At 52.8% G+C, this 22,334-nt stretch overlaps 1 protein-coding gene across 1 annotated transcript in view; it reads left to right on the top strand.

Moving 5' to 3' along the window:
* Window positions 1-22,334, top strand: part of LOC100904554 (Down syndrome cell adhesion molecule-like protein 1 homolog) — a 136,428-nt gene that overhangs the window by 100,919 nt on the left and 13,175 nt on the right. The window contains exons 13-21 of the mRNA XM_029110953.1: window positions 130-277; window positions 464-612; window positions 3,898-4,029; window positions 4,200-4,370; window positions 4,660-4,730; window positions 6,796-7,054; window positions 7,391-7,483; window positions 11,832-12,020; window positions 16,111-16,404. Coding sequence (XP_028966786.1) covers window positions 130-277; window positions 464-612; window positions 3,898-4,029; window positions 4,200-4,370; window positions 4,660-4,730; window positions 6,796-7,054; window positions 7,391-7,483; window positions 11,832-12,020; window positions 16,111-16,404 — 1,506 coding nt within the window. The remainder of the gene's footprint in view (window positions 1-129; window positions 278-463; window positions 613-3,897; window positions 4,030-4,199; window positions 4,371-4,659; window positions 4,731-6,795; window positions 7,055-7,390; window positions 7,484-11,831; window positions 12,021-16,110; window positions 16,405-22,334) is intronic.

Raw genomic sequence — 22,334 nt, 5'->3', positions numbered from 1 at the left:
AGAAACGACAATATCACGAGAGAGAATTGTGGCGAAGCCTAAGGACGCCAGCGAACCCCGCTCGTTGTGACAGAGGAGGCATGGAGGACGTAATTTGTGCTATCTTTAACGCTCGATCCGCTCTTGCAGCCGCCGCTCATTTCCGTTGGAAGTTCCGTGCTGAAACTGCGCAAAAAGGTCAACCGGTGCGTATGCAATGCGAGGCATTCGGAGATTCGCCTCTTGTCGTCACCTGGATGAAAGACAAGCAGCCCTTCGACCCGCGGACCAATCCAAGGTAAGCATGCTGTCGATACCCCATATCCCTCGACGCCCCCCTCCCGGAACGATGAACGATTTTTTTCCTCTTTCGAAAAAATGATCTCGCCTTGGTTGGCGCCAGGGAAGTCTCGCGCATCCCCCTCCCTCCGACCCATCTGGTAGGGGCAACGGTCGACCTTCATTTTGAGCCTGTTTGTTCCAGATGCGCTGTGAACGAGACTCATACCGATCGGAGTGTTATTTCGGAGATTGTCATCACGGATACGGATCGTCGAGACTCCGCCCTGTTCTCGTGCATAGCCAGAAATGCATACGGATCGGATGATACGAACATACAACTCATACTTCAAGGTGAGCACGCGACCGCATGCACCGCTACCATATCCCGACAGGGAGGCAAGGAGAGATTGGTCTACTCGCGCAAGTTTACGAGAATAACGGTCGTACGAGGAGTGCGCTCGATCCCAGGGAAAAAACTTCTCCCGAAATAGACGGGACGCAGACTACTAAGTAAGAACGAAAATCGGAGAGAGAGAGGACTAAGAGACTCTACCCACCTCGAAGAAGGAATATTGCACTCGAATGCCTGAATTCGAAGAACTGTCGACATCTCTCCTGCACTAGACCACTGAATTTCTGGCCGATCAGCAGGGGAGGCTTTCGTCCAGGAACTCCCGAATACTTTTCGATTTACCACGCCACGCCGCCACCCATTCAGCGTTGGAATTTACAATAAATCGCTCCCCATTCGCCGCGACGATGCCGGCTTGAGGGAATCTGAGAACGAACTCTGGACAAAATCGCTCTCGCAATGCTTGCGGAATTCGTAGACAAATAACGATTCGATGAACATAAAACAATGTTTTCTTCTGCGTAGTCCACGAGCGCGAGGATTCCGTCCCTTTGCGTGGAGTTTGTGCCCGGATTATTCAGATGTAGACGTGTTTGCATAGGATTTCCCCGACAATTCCGAACAGCTGCAGCTGACGTCAACAAGAGCTTCCCACACGAGTTCCAACAATACTGACAAATGTGTTTATGTTGCGTTTCGAATCCGCGTATATCCAATCGGCGGTTTCCGTCAGACCACTTGACTGGTGTGACGAGGCCCCACCCGAAAAATTGAACCGCTCCGCTACTACGGCTGCTCGGAGCACGACACCGAGTCAGAGCTCCGAATCCTCCTGCGAAGCTCCATCGGTGCCGCAGCCGTTCGCTTGAATTTTTCTCCTTTTGCCCGTTCCATGAACATGGAGACGGAGGAAAATCCCCGTTGTCAACGTGGAGGAGGAGGAGGAGGAGATAAGGATAAGATAATTGCGGAGGAGCCAGAATTTTGGAAAGAGATAAGGACGATGAAATTAGAGAGCGAGGACGAGAATCTCAACGAAGGGGAGTCCAGAGGGGTACCTCGCTTGCTTGTATGGGTTCGACGGGGTAAAAAATCGCAGCAGGGACCTTGGTGAGCTCTGAATCGGGTCAGCGTAGAAGAAGTCGACATTCCTCCACCGGGACAAAGAGCTCCTTGGCAACTACATCCGTCCTCGTTGACCACTCGGGAAGCCGTGGGCTGCTCCACTCCGCTCTACTTGGAGTGGAGCGAGGAGAAAATCCCAAGAGACTCGAAAAAGGCAAGCGGCGCAAAACTGCGCAAGGCCTAATCCCGTTCTGCCCTCCGCCTCGCAGTTCTTTGTCCCCTCTGCCAATCTCGAGCGCACCGATATTCCCGTGACACCCTCCTTTGATTTCTTTTCAATGTTCTGAATTCTTCAAGCTGCGGTCATCCCTGCTCCCGGCGTCCTTCGCCCCCGATAGCACTCACAAGCCACACCAATGAATAGCAAACCAGACGGCAAAGCGAGAGGTTCCCCCCAGGCATTGTTTAGGATACTGCCATACTGCGATCATGAGAAGCTCCAACGAGCCTACTACTAAGGAAAAGGAAATACAGAATGGATCCGCTGGGTCCCAGACAGCCCTATCCCAATATCGGCCGCCGGTGGTCACTTGACTTGGAGATGATGGCAATTCGATCGAAGACCAAAGGAATCGCTGTCGTTGCAACTGGGTTCGCTTCTCGCAACCAAGCGAGACTCACCGCTTATAATTCTTCGGAGAAGCACAGTGAGGGCCCGGAACGATTCCGCGTGGGAGCTGCGAAATCAATTTGGAGCCCACGCCTGGGGAACTGACATTGTTGGACTACGCTCGGAAAACACTTTCCCTGTTTTACGGATGAGTTTGTTGCAATTATTCCCAGTCGATCGAGTTTCGACCGCAGACTTTCTGAAAATTCCAGAGCTCGTTCCCGCGATGCGTAAAAGTTTGCGGAACTCCTCGGAAATCCCCCCGAGGATTTCCCATTGGGCGAAAACCGAGTTTTCGGATCGGTAGTACATATATGTCGAGACGAAACAACATAATTATGAGATGGAGGAAGTTTCAACTCTCGGTACGTGGCCCTTGGGGTCAGGTTGAGAAGAAGTGATGGAAGCCCCAAGTTTAGAGGACTTCAGACGCTGCTCCAAATTGTCGAACACTCCACCCGACGCGGTGGACTGCCCTTTAGACTAATACCGCGATTTGAAGCGCCGTGGCACGCCGTCGCTATTGGGTGGGTTTGGATGAGGTGGGGTTGCGGATGAGTGGGAGGTAGAGGCGGCGGATGAAGAGGAGCCGCGGGGAAACTGCCACGACGAGATTCTCATCTCTTTGAACGACGGGAGAAGCGCTGCCTTAGGTTGGAGAAAACTGCCGTCAGCTGATCACTCGATCGACCAACAAGCCAACGAATCACTGAGACGGCTACCTAGTTTGCCGTCAAGGAGTAGAACAGAGAAAAACGAGGCAGAATCTAAAAACCGGTCGACGGCTCCTCAAACAAAGACAAAAAATCTCAAACTGCTCGAACACCCGTCCGACTTTCATTTGGAATGACATTGGCCGAGAGCGCAAATATCTCGTCACGATAAGAGCTGCTCCCGGTCGAGACGACGGAAATTGCGTACAGGCACATGTGGAAATGATTTCGAAATCAATGCGAACTCAGGTGAATGTCTGAAAAGCAAATGATGCAATATATTCCGCGATGTTCCGGGAGCGGAATTTCAATCTAGCGCGCCATAAGACGGGAAGATTTCGGAGAAATATCAGATATTGGCGCCGAAAAATGGAACCCCACATTGGATTACGCTCGTCGGTCTGGGCTCGTCATCTAGAGACGAGTTGCTGGGATAGAACGTGGACGAGAGAGAGAGGAAACAGACAGTGAAGAAGAGCTGTCCTTTTTGCACTTGGCTTGCCATAGAAAGACGGAACTGAGCAGGAGTCACCACTCACGTCAGCTTTCGCTCGATCAGGATGCAGAAGAGAGCATCTGAGATGGATAAGCAAAGTGGTAGAGCCAGGAAAATGCTTGAGGGGTCGGGTCCGACCGATCTTATCGTTGGTAGTTAGTTTCAATTCTTCAAAGTCATCAAGGTCAAGGCGTTCGCTAGTCCAAAAGCAGCCGCGAGTAGGCGTGTGGGCGGGAGGCGGGCGAGAGTCAGGGAGTGCGTGCTTCGGCCTATACATCAACTCGAGGAAATTACCTTGTTCGTCCATTGTTTATCATCAGTCTCTGGTCTTCCTTCACAGAGCCTCCGGATCCCCCACAAGATGTCAAGTCCTTGGACATCGGCAGTCGGAAAATCCGTCTCAGCTGGACTGCGCCGTACACCGGGAACAGCGTCATTGTCAAGTACATCGTGCAATACCGAACGCATGAAGGTACGATCGATAGGAAGTCAATTATCCGAGGCTTTCCGCTTCGCTTCTTCACTTTGATCTTATTTTCCGATCGGGGAAAATGCGCCGGACGAAGCTCCCCAGAAGCCCTGGGCTTTCGTCATATATTTTCCCTCCGGTTGCTGAATCTTCCCGTTTCTGAACCATTGCAGAAAACTGGCACGTTCGAAAGAACAAGAACGTCACCGTGCAGGGAACCGAAACCGAAGCCGAGATCAATAATCTGCTCCCGGCCACGATGTACGTTGTTCGTGTTTTGGCCGTCAACGCAATCGGCGTGAGCGAGGTGGGGAGCGACACACACATCAAAACCCACAACGAAGGTAAACAGAATGTTTCCGTGGTTTTGTTCTCCCCGAATGGTCTGCTTTTGGCCTACGCACCATGTTCGGAGCGGGCTGCTCCCACGGTCCAGACCCCGGCGTTTCCGTCGATTTGAACGACCGTCTGGGCTTCCCGTCTATGGTTTTGGTCGCTCAATGTTCGGAAAGCACCTCCATACATTCGGCGGCGGGCGAGTCGTCGCGTCGGCTGTAGCGTCGCTGGAGGTGTCGGGGGTCGTAAAAATAATTACAGGAAACGAATGTCGTCATGTGTGATTCGCCATTACAGCTCCAGAGGGACCCCCGTTGAACGTCAGGTTGGAAGCTGTAGGGCCCCATTCTGTTCGCGTAGCGTGGAAGGTGAGTTCCCTTCATTCCTCTCTATCGGTTTCCAGTTTATCTCACAGGAAACTTCCATCGATCCCCGCAAATCGCAGACTCGGAGACGGAGGGTCATTTCTTCGTCTCCTCCCCAGACAGAAGCTCAGAATATTACATCCGGAATCAAGCGTGTCGGATGAGCGCCCAAATTCTTCGCTTCCGAGACTTCGTGATTGGCAATGCATGCTCCCCGAGCGAACTGGGGGATGTGGGGAAGGGGGGAGAGGGGGGTACTCAGGAATTTCGAGTGTCGCAGCGCGATTTCCATACTCTGAATGGGTGGCGCCGTTGTTCTCAGAATCTGAAGTCGGCCGCCGAAATTTCGCGGGATTGTTTGACCGGGAGTCCCACGAGCTGCGGTGAGACTTGACGCAGCACACGACTTTCCGCCGTTACCAAACCCGACAAGTTTGCCATCATGGGCATGTTCGTTATTGGGGCCAGCGAGCCGTCACGATTTCGTATCCACCTACTTTTCTCTCCATCTCTGCAATCTGATCAAGCCCGTGAATGGAATAATCCTTCGATAAATTGTTTAGCCACGTACTGATTCAGTACAATTCACTGATTTAGCGAGCACGAGCTCGATTCCCGGTTTCATTCTGAGAGCTGCTCAGACCTCCCGATTTTTCCCAGTGTTCCTTCGGCTTGGTGATCTAGAGGGACGCTCTTTGATCGTCTTGACTGGAACGAGAAATCAATACTGTATTGGGCTCTTCCGTTCGGAATGCAATATCGTTTATTCGCCTCCTGATTCTTTGATTCTTCTCGGTTTCCATTTCACGCCCTGTTGTGTGAATGATGAATTTCAAGATTCGCAAGAGGATCTCTGGATCCGCTTTCCAAACCCCTGTTCTAGTCACATGAGGGAAATATCAGACGGATTGCATTTATACAGCGTTCCCGGGCGTTTTGATCATTGCATCTACGTCCGCGTATTGTTATAGATAATGATGGATATTTCTCTGTAGCGCATACATGTCCAGTATAGCTTCCGCCTCATCCTCGAGCGTCCCGGTTCACGAATAACCTATGCACTCCACCTGCTCGCTCATCGCACTCAACTAGATGCATGTCTCCTTGTTCTGCTTCCTCATCGTGTCATGAGGTTCGAGTCGTTTTAATTTGATAGGGATCCACCGCTTCTTGACGAAGCGCCCCGAGTCTACAAAAGGAGTCGATCAGAAGGTCCCTCCCAGTTAGACTTTCCCTGTAGATTTCGGTTCAGGAAGAATCGGTCTACTTGACTGTGATGAGGATCTCTGATGAGCAGTAATTGTCGGTGTGAGTATTGGTTCTCATTTCGAGTGCCGCCGTTGCCTTCGCTGCGCTCTGATTCATGAGTTCGTGCTCATCACGCGTAAAGGTTCCGCGACCGAATGACCTGTTGCATCGTGATATTGGAGTAATTTGGGCCATTAATGACCTTGGCGGGCTAATAGCGAGATATTTTTTGCTCGTTCGCACCGACCTGAGGAGAGCGGGAACTTTCGGATCGGAGCTCACGGGCAAACACCGTCGGGTCATACTCTTCTATATGGGTCGACGAGCCTCGGTCATTGGCGTACTTGGAAGCCGAGTAACTTGCTGCTCGCCCGTCCGGTCCGTTGCTTAGCTGTCTGCGATGAAGGGGTCGAATGAGCGGCTGGCCGACTGAATGAGTCCGTTCTCCGCTTTTTTTTCTATTGGATAGTAATGGTCTTCCGAAGCTACATATTGACGAGTGCCCGCAGTTCCCTCTTTTTATGCTCGCAATCTAATTGGAAGTATCGCCCGCACCCAGCCGCAAGTTGCATGGAATACCCCTGAGGTCAGACATTGCAGCGAGGAAATCGGGGAATCAGCAAGGCACGGTGGAACTCTCTCCGTGAAAGAAAATATATTTTCATCGGAATTTCACCCAAGGGACGAAAAATCACAAGGGGATAATATGTCCCCAATGGAGAGCGTCGCTCGAATCTCCCGAAAATCTGGTCCACATTCTCCATATTGAAGTCTATTAAGGTTTCGCAACTTAACCGAGGTTTTTTTCGCCGTTTTCCAGCCGCCGCGCAAGGAGCTGCAGCACGGGGAGCTTCGTGGCTTCTACGTTGGGTACAAAACACGCAGCTCTTACGACGTTTTCACATTTGTCACCGTCGACCTGAAAGATGAGCAAGAGAACGAGGTCGATAACAAGCAGGGCGTGCACTTCATCAACGAGCTTCGACGTAATACCGAATACACTATGGTCGTTCAGGCCTTCAACGATAAAGGGTCGGGACCCACCTCGCCCGAAATGCATGTCAGGACCCTGGAACACGGTGAGCGGATTGTCCGTCACTTCGGCATGGTACTACTACGCAAGGAACTCGGAGAACGCCGAGGGAATTCTGATGAACTCGATGCCTTGCATCCTACCGAAAGCAGGAATATTCGAGCTGAGGCGATTGCTCGCACATTATTCAAATCTGCGCACACTCACTTTGAAAGACTTCTCGCGCAATCCGCCGCCAGGATGGCCACCTGTGCGGCCGCTTACTTAATTTGGCTGCTTCAGTGCGCGATTCGAGTCTATCCGAATCTCTGGGTGTCCACCCGCACGGTGGCTTGCGGTGTCCATAAGGAGAGCTTGTTTCTAATCCTGACTTGAACTTCAGATGTGCCAGAGTCTCCCGAGTTCACCGTCAAAGCCACCACAAAGTCCAGCATTACGTTGGCGTGGCCTCCGGTATCGCGCAGCTCCAACATCGGTGAGTACTTCCACGGGTTCACCGCCAACCCCCGTTCCCTTCCTCCGAGAACGAATCTCCTCGAAATCGAGCTCTTCGCGCAACGTCGAGCCACTGGATGGATGGTTCGGATGTGATGATCCATTCGAGCCAAGTTTCCGCCTTGCGTCCCATGCTTTGACGCCGCGTAAACTCAACTTCGAACTCGGCTCGGATCTCATTCACCCTCGGCACTCGTTCGCTTCCGATTCGTTTCGCCGTGCGCGGATATCCGCGATTGATTTTAATTTTTCTCGGAATCGGTCTCTGTGCCGACTCTTGACGGAAAAGTGAAGGAAAGGATCCCTCGATGCGGAGACGCAAGCCGCCGCCACGATGCAGCCGGGCTCGAAGCCATCTCGGGGTCGCGAAAGAGCCTTACTGCTCTCCAAAAGTTTCCGGTCGAGTTTACAGCCGAACTGATGATGCGTGACCAAAGTGAAAAGGCGAATAACCGAAACGATGACAAAGTTTCAAGAAGACTTTCGAATGTAGAGGTGTTATGCATTCGATTCCGGAAAAGAAGAAAAACGCGATCGATTACAGGGGATTTTTTTCCATCGAGAAACCTTCCGACGCTTTTTTTATTCATTCTCATGAAGTCGCTCGAGTTCCAAGGGGGACAGAGGGATCGCATGCGGCAGCGAGGTGACGTTGCGCAGAGCCAAGAGCAGTCATGAAACGCCCGACTCCAAGTGAAAGAGGCCAATGTGAAGGGCTGCCCGCTGGTAGCTTCGCATGATTGTAATGAAATATCGGTAGCGGCATCGAGATCCGACATCGAGATTCCCTTTGGGTTTTTCGGGACGATCTGAGCGACGGTCGTTTCGGCCATTGGGCGACCGGCAACCGTTCTGAAGAGAGTGACGGCACACATAAATTCGCAGCACATCACTATTTCGGCCCCTCGGTCCTCCTCCGTTCCCCCTTTCCCCCAATTTCCTCCTTTCCCCTACTCCCCGAATTCTCGACTTCTGAGAGAGAAATTCGGCGGCATTCCATTCTTGTGGGGCGCACTTGTGGCGTGGAATCGTGCGAGAAATGTCGAAAGATAGGGCAAGCTGACGGCTCTCCACACGTTCAGTCAATGCAGTTCTCTCCATCGAAGCCCGTGGCTCACAGCTCTCGGGGCTTTCGAGGGAACCGCGCCTTGGCCGGTTACGCTCGGGAACGATCGGGGAGAGACTGACTCCAGTCTCGAGAAAGAGCTCTCCACAGGAAGAGGGGCTCGCTCAGATTCCCCGCCAGATCTCGGAGAGATCCATGTGGAATTGCGCTGGAAGTCGTGAACTCCAACGATAGTAGGAAATGTTGAAATTTCTGGAATATATGAGATTCCCGCAAAGAGATGGCCAACGAAGAAGGCCCATATCCGTCAGAGACGTCTCCGGAGTAAAGGGGAATATGCAGGAGAGGAACATTGGAAGGGATCGGAGACCTTCTCCCATCGAGCGAGCGCTCGAATCCCGTCGGGGGAGCTCCAGCCTCGACAACAAAAAGCGGTCTCGCTCAGGGATCAGCGGGTCACACGGATTTTTGGGATTGAAAGGGACCAGGAGCGCTTCTTAATAATTATGGACGCAATCTGCTGGGGCCCGAAACGCGGGCGCGAGTCTCTCCCCGCTTCCCGAGCGAGCCAGACTTCTTTCTTCCTTTTTTACTTCAATACCAAGAAGCTCTCTGCTGAACGACCTCCGGTGGCGCAGTTGCAACAGCTGAAGGCGATTTTAATCGTCTTGATTTTCCACCGAGTTTTCCCGTTTTCCCCGACGCTTCCCCCCGTATCCGACTGAACCTCTCTGTCTCTCTTTCTCGGAGCCCCAACGCTCAATACCCTCCCCACCCATATCCCCGTCGACGCCCCTGTTCTCTCCCCTCATTTTTATTTCTTTCCCCTGTTCGGCGCCGCTTCTTTTTTTCCTCACTCCGGACTGTCATCACCCCTGTGACAATATCGACACTCTGACTGAGAGGGAAAAGTTTTGCCGAAAAAAAGTCCGCCATTACGTACAGTTCGAGGAGCTCGTTTTGATTTCGCCCGGCCAACTTGCTATCGCTCCACCAATATTCCCGAACTCAAAAAGAGCAAAAACGGGAATACTTGGACAGGCTCTGCGTCCGGCTCTTCCTCCGACCCCCAGCGTTTTGCTTCAGAGGTAACTCGTTCGGTAGATATGTACATTGGACGCCGACCGACCTATTCCGTAAATCCGAACAGATCTGCGGTGCTCTGACCTCTAGAATTCGATCGCGGAGAAGGCTTCTGTCTCTGATCCGCGGGAATCATGGGAAGGCTACAGAAACGGATCCGGAATTTTTCCCGGAGCGAGGGGCGATATTTCTATTGAATGACCGAACAACAACAATTGATGAATGTTTTTCCACGTAGCAACATTGTTCGTCTAGTGTGGCGGCTGTTTGGCAGACGACGACGACGAGCTCCTATTGTTAATCGTTCCCCCAAGAAATCGCTGCCTCGTTCCTCCTCTCTCCAGCGAGTCGATGGATGACGAAGGTAACGATCTGCCAGTTTACCCGCCGTATTGGTCGGCGGGTGAAGCTTGATTGGGTACAAAAAAGGTAGGGGTAAGCGTCTCCGCTCTTCCCTTCGTGGATGCTCCCCGCTATTTTCCCGATTGTTCGGCTCCCGAGGCGGACCCTGTTTGTGAGCTGTCATGTCGCGACAAGCTCCCCGGGGCCCCGCTTAGGCTCTGATCGGATCATCGAGGGAGTGCGAAGATTCCATTGAGAGCCGGGGGATCGCAAAATGTATTTCTAATCGTTGCCCAGCCTTCCTCCCACGAACTTCCCGATGCTTCGATCGTCCCCAATCATCGATTTCCTCCCCAAGAGTCACTCGGCTAGTTTGACCATGATGCACTCAAAGTAATTCGCCTCTATCATTACCGTTACGTGTCTCTTCTCATTCCGCCTCAAGTTGAGATTGGCACGGCTCAGTGGATGGTTGAAGGCACGAGACAGATGGGATGATAAGCGGTGGAGGGTATCCGCGACTCTACGAGAAGGGCGAGGGAAAGAGGCAGAAAATAACAGGCGGAAAGCGTCAAGTAATCTGATTCCTCCGGAAGCCCGTTCCTGGGCTCGTCATAAAAATAGGCCGCTCCGGTCCCCTTCGTTGCCATTCGTTTTCATTTCACGTTCGTCCGTTCATCCGCTCGATCTCAGAGAGCCCCGATCGCGATGGTGGCTGATCAACATTGGTGGGGATTTCAGCCAGAGATGCTCCCGGTTGGAGAATCCGAGCGTTTTTGTCCAATGCAGACCCCGAGCACACTTCGCAAGACTTTTTCGCAGACAGCCCTCCCCTGCTCGATCGGAAATTCCTCCTCTTCGATTCGTTCCTTAAGAAAAACTCGCGGAGCCGGCGCGGCGTCCCGTCGCGGTTCACACGCGGAGGATCGAATAATCCGTATTTACATGGGTTCGAATGACCCCATCCTGTCACTTGGCTTCTGCGGAACACCGCTTCTTGCAAATGCCTGACGTCACTTGGGGTTGAACTCCCGCAGATCTGAACAATCCTGACAGCCAGACGTCAAACGGGACCCTCACGGTATCGCTATTTTTTCTGGTTCGTCTGTCCGTGTTCGGCTAATTATTGTTATTATCCGTCCTCTACACTTCTACCCGATGGTGAGCTCACTCCCCGCTTAGCTGGAGGGCTGCTCGGATGACTCGCTATCTCGCTGTCGATCTCGATGGCCGCACGGCGGCGGCGGCGACGACGGAGTCCTTGTGTTGTCCCTCCTAGTCGCAGTAGCCGTTTTCTCCGCTTCTCCATGCGACCGTTGTCAGTTGGTCTCTCCATCGTTCGGCCTTTTCTTCTCCTCCTATCGGGGACGCGATGGAGCAGAAAATTGAGATCATCCTGCTTGCCACTGCGGCTGGCCACCATCGCAGTTGCCACCACAGCGGTCCTGTCCCCAGTGGGTCATGGCGCGTTCCGTCAGCGTGAGATTGATCCAGAAGCTGCTCCCAGCGAGATCCAACACTGGGGATAGGGTAAGAGCGACAAACAAAACTAGGATCGCATGGAGCCCGTCGAGTACACCGGGAGTTACCGCGCTTTCTGCCCAGATTTCGGCGGTCCGAAAAACCGAGAGGAAAAGTCGAGAACTTCCGGCCAAGGATCCATGCGCGAGGTGGGAATCGGGCGCGTCTTCACGCTAACGAGGATTCCCTCACGGAAAGAACGCTTCCGCGTATTCATGAAAGAACCCCCCTGATCAGCTCGACTCGGTTTCCCTTGTACCGATACGTATCTCCTCACGCAGACGAACATGTTTCTTAAGCGGATTTTATTTTCCAGGTTACAATGTCTACTATCGGAAACAGAAATCCGGCGAATGGATGAAGTCTCCTGTGCTTAAGAACGCGCTCAGCCACACTCTCGGAGGCCTGGAATGCGGCCAGAAATACTTCTTGTACATGAGGGCGGAAAACTCGCCCGTCCGGGGGGAGCCAAAGAATCTATTGGCAGCATCGACGAGCGGTGTTGGTGAGTATTCTCTTCAATTATTGCTTCAGAATATCGAGTCTCCAGCCTATCGTCACCATGAAACCAGAAGAGCGACCGGACTCAGGGTCATTGATTCCTAGTGCCCGCCGCGAAAACCTCCAAGTGATCCCGCCGAGGATCCGATGCTTAGCGTCTAGATTGATAGATCCGGACCGGATCAATCGTCCATGTTCCGAAACGCCGTTCTCGAGAAGATCCTCTTTGTTTCCAATCATTCGAATCCCTCTTCCCTCGAATCACATTTCTGGGAAGAGACTTACGGGGTATGGAAACCGGATCATTTTTCGCTTGTTCTCGACCTCCAGAGCTCATAAGGAACCCAATCTTCGGTGGTCCAGAAGGTTCGGCTGGCAGTGAGCGACGACCGTTGGATCTTGGAGGGAGACGGATCTGAATTTTTGGCAGGATTTTCCAAGACAACTTCTACCGGGACTACAACTACAAGTGGCAGAACACGAAAGCAAACAAAGAACTCTATAAATTCCACTTCATCTGGAGTGGCTCGTCCCCGCTTTTCCTTCTTCTCACCTGTCAAGGAAACGAACAAGCTTGCCGAGGAAGTACTCGACAGAGCGGGGCTCGGCAATCGAGAGGAGAAGGGAGAGATCCAGGAACGGACGGGCGGGAAAACGTTTTGCGGATGGGCAGGGGACGCAGGCCCGAAAGACATAGAAAGCGAGCGATAGAGGGAGAAAAGAGCTAAATTATCAGGAGTTATCCCCAATCTATTCCTTCTTGTCGGGGAAAAGGCCGGGGATAGGGAGGGAGAACGTGGGAAAAACGTCGGGAAAAAGGACAGACAGGCCCAGAAAAGAGTTTCAGGAACAAGCTGGGAGAGGCGAGTGGTCGAAGACTCGAGGCGGGAAGAGGGGGGCGAAACGAGGAAAGAGGGGTGAGGAGGCGGAGATCCCGGGGAATGAATTGTCTTCACCATAAATCTCTATTCGTGCCAGTTGTCGTCTGTAAGTTTGCTCGACCGGCAGACTGTATCTCAGTCTGTCTCTATTCGGAGAACACCCACCGGCCGAACCAGTGAGGCTCCCCCCTTCGATCCACCCAGCCTGACACCCCTCAGGCCCGGCCGTCACTGTCCTTACTCGCCAGAACCGGTCGACTTTGTTCTTCGAGTGCACAGTCCGTTTGCGAGGATGAAAATTGTCGACCAAGAGCGGAACTGGAGAATCAGTCGCGCAAACATCGCGTGACTTCTGCTGACAACCAGACACTCCTAGGCTATGATCCCTCCCGATACCGGTGTTGGTTTCATCTCGTAAGAAGCTCGTGCCTTCAGTGGGGGAGAGTCCTCATCGCATTGATCAGTCAACACGCTTTCCCTCGCGAACGGATATCTTCGCGAAGCCCTACGAGGAGGGAGCGGACCGCGATCGTTTCCGAATTGAATGTGGGATCTCAGCTGTACGTACGTCACCGTTCTATTCGGTGTCTCCGTCAGGCGAACAGATTCTATGAAAGCTCCACAGATGGAGCGTGGGGAACATCTCCACATGACGACTGCGCGAGCACTCCCGTATCGCCGGATCAGGAATCAGAAGTCCTGAAATCAGCAGCTGAACTGTTCTAAGTGACGCCGAAGCCGACGACGCGATGGCCCATCTGGTAAAAGCTGCAATGCTGCCTTCCAGGGCGCTCGGCTCAGCTCTCCCGGATTTTGCTCTGTCCAGACCGCCTCTGTTATTTCGGTTACCGGTTCTGACTCCTGACCGAAACAATCGAGTTCGACAGGGTCTGCACCGAATTTTTCGGGGCCGGGGAAAAAACAGACGAAGCGTGATCAGTAGCGAATGACTCTGTCAGCAGGGGGCCGAAGAACGTAACGGAGGGTGAAAAGTAGAGAACAAGGAAATCTGGGAAGCGATAGTTTCGGACCAAAAAAACTTGACGCCGGTTCGGCTGAGGGCCAAACCGAAGTTCGCGTAGAACTACGGAGAATGCGCTCGTTTAGAATGAGTGGAGCACTCAAATGGATAATTTGGGCTCGCGTTTCGAGCGTGACTCTTTATCGAAACGAGAAAGTGAAGGATAGCAACGCCCGCGCGGTTTCACGATCGAAAAATGTCGGCTCTGATCATTCAACAATCCAGATACTAACGCTCAATTACCCTGCGACTTCACTGTGTCCTCTCTCTTCTCTCGGCCGCATTACTTAATCAGACCTATACGGCTTTCCGTTAATCTCGACTCATAATCTATCCCACAACCGGCAATTATTCACAAGCAACCTTCATTTCACCTCCCGATGTCTTCTTGAGATATTTTCTCGAAGAACGGGTCGTCGCGCCACCGGAGCTACCTGTAATTCTATGAGAGATATGAGTTCTATGTGCAGGTGTCGAACTCATACACGATATGCTCCGAGAGAGAGCTGCGGGTGCATCCATTTTAGCAGCGTTTGTCGGCTAGTCTCGTCGGAGCAATCCGCCTTATTGAGAAGTCATCGCCGATGACATGGGTAATGATCCCGCCTCGCAATCTGAATCGTTTGTTCGTACATATCAGATCCAAATTAAACAAATAGGAGAGCCGTATCCACGATGTGTTCGAGTAAACTATAATTCATTGAGGAATGAATGATCATCCCCGCGCGTCCAAAAAATCAAGCCCACGGAGTCTCGTTTCTCCAGCTCTAAGATTGATGGGTTTGATAGGTTGATTGAATTGATCAATGAAGGGATTGACGAAGAGCTTCTCGGATTGCTGCAAAATGAACAGGAGCCGCCATCGGCCGCCCCCGCCGGCAATTGTGTCCACTACTTTCCACTGAAAGTCGAAGTTCCCGTTTCGGGAATGAACGACATCGAGAATTTCGATTTCACCGAAAACCAAGTCGATTACCAGAATCCGCACTGTCATTATATTGGACTGAGGGAATCTCCTTTGGTTCCTTCACCATTCATTCCTGTCAGCGCGGCTTCGAAGAGGAGCGGCCGCCGCTGTGGCGCACTGATTCCAATCGGTGCGGCTGTCAGAGAACAGCCGCGGCAGCGAACGCAGCGCGCAACGCGCAACACGACGAGCGCGGCTACAGGTCAAATAGATCCGCCTTAGAGCCTATATCTTTCCGCTTGCATAGAACTTCTGACGCGGTTGAGAGCAATGTTCTTGCTGTGCAGCATTCAAGTTTGGAATCCGTGACGAATTTCGTCTACAGGCAAACACTGAGCGCTCCACATCGTGGGGGGGAGGTGTGGAACTTCTTTGGACTGGACCGCAGAAACAGAGATTGAGCTTTCGGAAAACTGCATAATTCCACAACAGAAGGGCTCGACCTTATGCCACCACTCAAAGGCGCTACACACTCGAAGACCCGTCAGTCATTGACCCGGCCTACCACGGAGCCAATGCAGTAGACCGTGAACGCCAAGCGCCATATGATCAATTTTGAACTTCTACTCCTCTTCGCGCGCTTCCGGTGCTCTCAGTGGGGGAGCTTTTGTGTGAAATGGGGGTGCGCAGAGAGTCACGTACATGGATGCCGAGCTTAGTTCGTAGGTTTCCAACCTCGAGACAGTTTTTCCGGGTCTTTTGACGCCGATTCCTGTTCGACAAAAAACAGTGACTTCCGTTACACGAGATTTCACCAATAGCCCCTCTAACGAGCGCAATGACGTAGTTCTACGTCAAAAAACAGCGGATGATGGAGCAGAGAGAATTAAAAAAATCCGCCGAGCAACGAGTCGCGCATTCCGGTTCGATGGGACAAGTAGATGCAAGTCACGCTCGGAGCAGTAGCGAAGCCCCAGGCTAGTTCACAGATCCTAGGGCCATGCCACCTTGACTTGGAGCTGAGATTCACTTGAGCATCTCAGATACCATAGCCCGAGGCTAGAAGGTGACACAGGGACCTCTCGTCTCCTCGCTCTACAACACCTCCTTCATCGGTAACACTCCTCGAGGGGGAAGGGCAAAAACCTCAAGACAGAAGAGCGTGTGATATGAAGCCACCCAGAGAATATTGTGACAATGAGTTATTCCAGACAGAGCCCCGGCGGGAGCGGATACGAGAGTCGATACCCTCAACTAATTCAATCATTTATTATTTCCTTCGCAGCACCCACCGCTCCGGAGAAACAACATCTGCTCAGTGGGAACGCTACAGCCATAGCTCTGAACCTGGCCAGTTGGAGAGAAGGAGGCTGTCCCATAGAATCTTTCCAGATCAAGTACAAGGTACAGAGCACGCTCGACTGGATCACCGTCCCGCGAGGCGATGATCCCGGCTCAAAATCGCTAGTGCTCACCAATCTTGTGCCGTCGATGCCTTATCTGCTGTTGGTGAGAGCTACTAACAGCGCCGGCACCACGGAGGCGCAGTATGACTTCGTCACATCGCATATTGCGAGAGGTGAGTCGAAAGATCACGAAAACAAATCGACAGCCTAACGAGAAGTCAACGAAATTGCGGCAAACGCCACGATTACCTTCGCCGTAGCAGGAGTTCCAACATTTTCGCTCGAGGTTGGCGAAAAATAAACGCCTCCTCTCGGCTACCGAGGCGTGGAGTCGGCAACGTGCTTCAAAATTAGATTTGCCGCCCGGAGCAAAAGTGGGCCGAATGACAAAATATGCTGAGAGGTAGAGCGTGGCTCCGAACCGAAAGGTGCCAGAGATTGTATGAAGGGTGAAAGAGTAGTTACGGAGGGAAAAAGCGAGAGAGTCCGACACAAGAAGCGGCCACGGCGGAGGCGACAACGCGATGGACGGAGATAAGCGCTTACAACCTACGACACACCCAGATTAAGCGCCTTCTCTTCTCACCAGTTACGCCCACACTGTCGTGCGGCTTTCAAACATATTACCACACTCTGATACGCGTCGAAAAGATTCCCTCGTGTAAACACTCCTTGACGACACTGGGGACCCTCTCCAATGCACTGTTCAGCTGACCGATGTCTATGCGTGTCCTCGCACTGGGGAGTGCATACTGAGAGAGCGTACTGAGGTGCCCATACGGAAGTACATACGTACGTCGGCGTTCGCATCTGTGCACCGCAAGAAAACTACAAATAAACAGCGGTCAACTCCCCCCATTCACTCGAAGCTCAAGAAGCTCTATGGGACACCCGCCGGAGACTCGACCCACCGAATTCTGAAGACGCTGTCCTCCACGACGAACGATTTGGCAAGCTCGTCCGGAGGGGGGTGAATGAATGAAGCCTTCCATTCGGTTTGGAGCCGGGAGCTGCCGGGAGTTGCGCAACCACCAACGCGATTAAATAAGCATTCAGTCAGACGCGTTGCAACAGTCTGTTGTCGAGTAAATTTTTTTCGCGTTTGAGCCTTCTTTGCTACTTCACAATGAACCACATAGCAAGTCGCCGTCCGAGAACTCCGAAACATCGTGCGGCATCCGAGGGAGCTGCATGATTCGATTTTCGGGCAATAATATATTCTTTCGACCTTCCCAGCACACGTTAAAAATTTCTGCCCGACCTCAGTTTTTGTGGAGGGGAATTTTGAAAATCTCTGCAAGGTGACCTCAATTCGGTACTGACTCCACGAAGAAATATTCCCTAAAAATTAGAATGGAGATCGGCTTTCCAATTTTTCCATGGGCGAGAGGGAGCGACAAAGAGGTTCCATTCAAGGTTTTTGTTTAGTGAGCGGGGCGAGGGGACCGACTGGGAGGGCGAACGCGCGGTCAGGCAGCCCGGCCTGGCACCGTGATGTATAGCCCAAAAATTGTTCTCTTGAGACTTCCGCTCCGACCGTTGTAAGAACTAACGATGACGGTGGGGGTAACTGGCCGGGAAGCGCCACTGAGCAAAAGAGCGCGGGCGTGCGGGTGGCAAATAGGTGTCTGGAGGGAGAGGAAACCTGGAGGACAGGGGAGAAGGGACTGGGCGAGCACGGGGTTCCTCGGAGAGCAGTCGAGTGTGTGTGGGAGTGAGCAGCTCCTGCTATAGTGAGCCTTCCTCTAAATCTTGGCTTTGAATAAAGAGCTGATGAGGACCCTGATGAAGATCGTGATGCCCGCGATGGGGATTTGAGAAGCATCGAAAAAGCATTGTTCCCAGCTCCGTTTGTGTAGCAGGCTCAGAGCTGCTGCGCTCGTGGGCTATTTTCCGCGATAGAGTATTCAAAGTTAACACCTTCTTGGTTCTCTTATTCCCCTCCGTCGCTGCTGCCGTCGCCGCCGTCATCTTCTTCTTCCTTTCAAAATATGTCTAGATTGATTAAGTGAGCTTTTGAGCTCAGCACTCTTTAACCTGGGCGCAGCGAGTCTATTGTGAGCTCCGAACGACAAGGCGACGAGCGACCTTGACAAGACGAGGGGCAGCCACTAACAATGACGTCACTTTTCCTCTATCTCGCACAGTTCCCATATCTCGCTGCTCCAAGCTCCTCCCCTCAAACTCTCATCCCGTCTTGGAAGACGTGACAATTTTGCGAAGCTTGGCGACCTTTCCTCTTGTCGCTCAGCGGTGTATTGACCGATCTTCGGATACTCTCGGTCCTCTGATTCGCATCACTCGAAAATGTTCGTTCACTTTCGGAGATCGCAACAGGAATGAACTTCTGCCGAGCTTGGTCGGTGTTTCGCCCTCGGTCCAAGTCCCTCGCAGGGGCATTTCTCACTTGCGCTAGACGAGCATTGGTTCCCCTCGCTCCCACCGTACCGGGAGTCCTCCACTTTGGTGTCGGGGCTCCCGAAATTCCCCTCTCAAAATCCAGCGCATGTGCTTCGCTCAAGCCGATGACGTCCCGTATTGTAGACCAAACGTCGCTGCGTCGGCCGCTTGCGTGCATTTCAGAAACTACGGCTCATTCAGTCCGGTCAGTTAGTCAGTCAGTCAGTCGGGGAGTCAATCCGGCTCGGAGCTGACTCTTCATTAGACGGGAGTACGCACCCGCGCTCGGCCATCAATGGAGATCGATGAATGGAGAAATGCTCCGAGAAACTAGATGCCGAGAAACAGCTCCTCCCGTCGGCATCTTTCCCCGTTCTCGGCGAGTCTTCGCCCCGCGTGAGGCTCTCGCTCGTTCGCTCCGGACCGTTTTTCTCTCGTCTCTATGAGAAGGGGTTGAGCGAGGTTGTGCGTCTCTACGGATTGGTTGATACATTCGGAATTATTGAGAGAACGAGGAAACATTAAGATAACAAATCGTCGGTGATGCCAGCGAAAAGCCACCGTCCGCCTCTCCAAGGCCGTTTAGCATGAACTTCATCAATCTATCTAAGAGGGTCTCGCGTTTTTCTCTTTCTGTCGGAGTAACGTCGCGCAAGAAGATACGGACGGGAGCGAGAATAAAACGAAGGGTTTTTGGCGTGTACAGGATCCCACGAGGAGGAGTCTAAGGCGCCGTCGACTTAGCTCAACCAAGGGTTAGCGGAGGGCGGAGAGGGTCACTGGCGCATCGGATTCGAACTCGAGAGGAATAGGGGGCTTAGTGTCGGCTGTGCCGGAAGGCTCGTGACTCCACAAAGAGGCAGTTCCGACTTTGAATTCATAAGGAGGCGAGAGGCGATTGCGTCTTGAGTTAGTGCGACGCTCCCGAAGGGGGAAACGCTCAATGTTTCGCTTAGTTCCCCCCTCTCCCGTCACCCCGGCCATTCCCCCGCCTCCTCCGCCTCTGTCCGCGGGCTCGTAGTCATCTATTGACGCGTATTTACATTCGGCCAACATTATTCATAGTCGTCCTCGGTGGCTCGGAGGCATCTCGATTGGCTGCTCGTTGCCATCATGAAAAATGAACTGGCTCGCTAGATGAAGGCTTCTACCCGTCGTGTGGGACTCACTCGCTCGCTCGCTTGCCTTTCATATCAGTCCGCACGACCGTCCTTCCTTCTAGTTCGCATCCCTGTCCTCTCTAGTGCTCCTTGTCTCTCCTGGACGCTTCATCAGCGTTTCCGTCTCCGTCAGGAATATTCCTCGCGCTCTTCCGATCCCGGTTTTTCCGTCGGAGGCCCGTCGTTCGAAATTCATCCACTCCGGAGGCGAACGTGGCTCGTTCGGAGAGGAGGTCTCTTCTTGGTAGAAATTCCCGACATCCGCAAATCCTCGTGGCGTCCGCCGATTCACGGAGTCTGAAAATCATGGCAGGGCGATAACTTCCCTGGGAATTCTTCCTCTCGTCCCGCGTCCCTCCTGTTCTGTTCTTCCGCTGGTCTCGTTGCTTGATTGTCTCGCTGAGAGGGAGGGTCTTCGTGGTCTATAATGTGACGGCGGACTTGGTAGGAAGTCCGTAGAGAAGCCGGGGTATTTATTGTATATAAGAAGAACAGCGTTTCCGAGCAACCCAACAAGCGGCGACAAACGGGCAGACGGTTAGCTGGACGTATGAAACCAGCGGGCCGGTCGTCTCTGGCCTCCTCTCTAAATCATCCCGCCGAGTCGCCCCCGAGCCGATGATGAGGTCGTGAAATGCTGGCTTTATGTCTTTCGAGGAGCAAGCCTCTCATTAGGCTGAGACTGCCCTGCCGGCTGCTGGCCCGGGTGGTTAGGCGGCTTCGTGGACCGCTCTGTCGCTTGAGTACGTGTTCGAATGTCTCGCCGGCTCCTCGACAGTAACGGCGATTCTACGATGATCGATCGGCACGAGGAACAAACAGCGATCGGAACGGCCTTTTCCCTCCACGTGATCATCCTCCGTGGATAAGTTCGGGATTATCTCCTTCCTCAGATATCTTTGCTGATTTGATTCCATCTCCGTGACCGGCTGGTTCCCGGTGCCCGACAATCATGGTCCCGTCGTGCTCATCAGTTGGTCAGTTTGTTCGTCGTGAGCTCGCTCACTCAGAATCAAAGACTGCTTCAGATTGCTCTCGAAGTGTACGCGAGGGAAAAAACGAACCGGTCCGATTCAGCCGAAGATTCAGCCATATATGGATAGATGGCTCGGCCTCACGCGATTCGGACATTGCAACGCTATTTTTATGGACCGCGGATTCAAATGAGATGTCGCACAGCGCAGAGAGGACGACGGGACCGAAGACCCAACACGAGACGACTGGGCGAGCGAACGCACTCTACCGATTGGGTTTGTGAGTGCGGATTTTTTTTGTCCGAGCTCTTTCTCTCTCCGTCTCCCGCTCCGTGTTTCTCAATTGGTCGTCGATAGTCCGATTGCAAGTTCTCGTTTCACTTCCTCCGAGTCGAGAGACTTCCCTTTTTGTCGCGCACTGTTGCGACGCCTCTCAAACTGTAGCGAGAAAGAGTTGGGCGACAAACTCGCGGAATTTCCGGAGCGATTCCGCGAGTACCTCCACCCGACTCACGAACTCCCTGCACAGTGAATTCACGCTCGGTCCTGATCTGAATTCATACCCCAGATCCGGAGTCCGGGATCCCCGAATCCATTCCGAGTTCTCTACTCACTCGTCTCATTGGATTGCCTGAAAGCTCGCGGCCCGTTCGAACGAACTCGATCGAAAGAGACTTCGCCGCGAGCTGCGCCTACCGCGGTCGAATTATCCGGTCGAAGGTCACCTCTTCTCACAGCGGCGGCTGGTCCTGAGTGAGACCCCTCCCAGTCCCCGCTAGCGGAATGTCCTCGTATTTCGTTCTCTGATAGTTGTGGGCTCGTTGCGCATTCATCGGACAGCATCAAACCGCCATTTGACACTTTTGGAGAGGTGTGCTCAACATATATTTTTTTTCGTCCACCGAATGCTCTGCAATATTCCTGTCAATGACGGTCGACTCGAGCAGGGGCGGACTGTCGAGCTCGTTCGGAGTAAATTGACGCCGATGCCGTCTGTACATACGGAGTCAGCAGTTTCGTCCGAATCAAAAAGTCCAAAGTCGATTCTTTGCGATACGCACGGTCGGGGCTCGCAGGATCGCCGGGGCCGTGGGAGCGCACGACCGGTCATCGCTGTCAAACGGTCATCCAATTTGTAGCAGTGTTGGCGAGGTCTCGCACAACGCGTAGAAAATTCCGATATGGGACTTTCTTCTATTCTCCGTTCTTCTTTGATTCCCTCTCGGCCGCTATCTCGCGCCGAACGAAGTCCCGAATCGTCATCACTAGCATCGACGGCGATGCCGGCTGTGCCTTTTATCGGTGACTTCGACCTATTCGAAGTGTGTATGTACATACATTCGAGAGCAGCGGACGGAGACACCAGCACGGAGAGGATCTTCGCCTTCAGATGAAAGAATTTTCGACGGCGGGCGGCGCCCTCGAAATTACATTCTTATCGGATTCGTGAGACATTCGCTAAAGGAATTCTAGCGCCTCGGTTATCTGCGACGACGTCGACTCTCGTCAAGTCCTCAACGAAGACGGGAAACGCGGAGCGACCTCAAGATGTCGTCTCCTGCGTTTCCC

This window comes from Galendromus occidentalis, unplaced genomic scaffold (genome assembly GCF_000255335.2).
Source record: "Galendromus occidentalis unplaced genomic scaffold, Mocc_1.1 scf7180000077182, whole genome shotgun sequence".
In the NCBI taxonomy this organism is placed as follows: Eukaryota; Metazoa; Arthropoda; class Arachnida; order Mesostigmata; family Phytoseiidae; genus Galendromus; species Galendromus occidentalis.
This window is presented reverse-complemented; position numbering and strand designations above follow the sequence as displayed.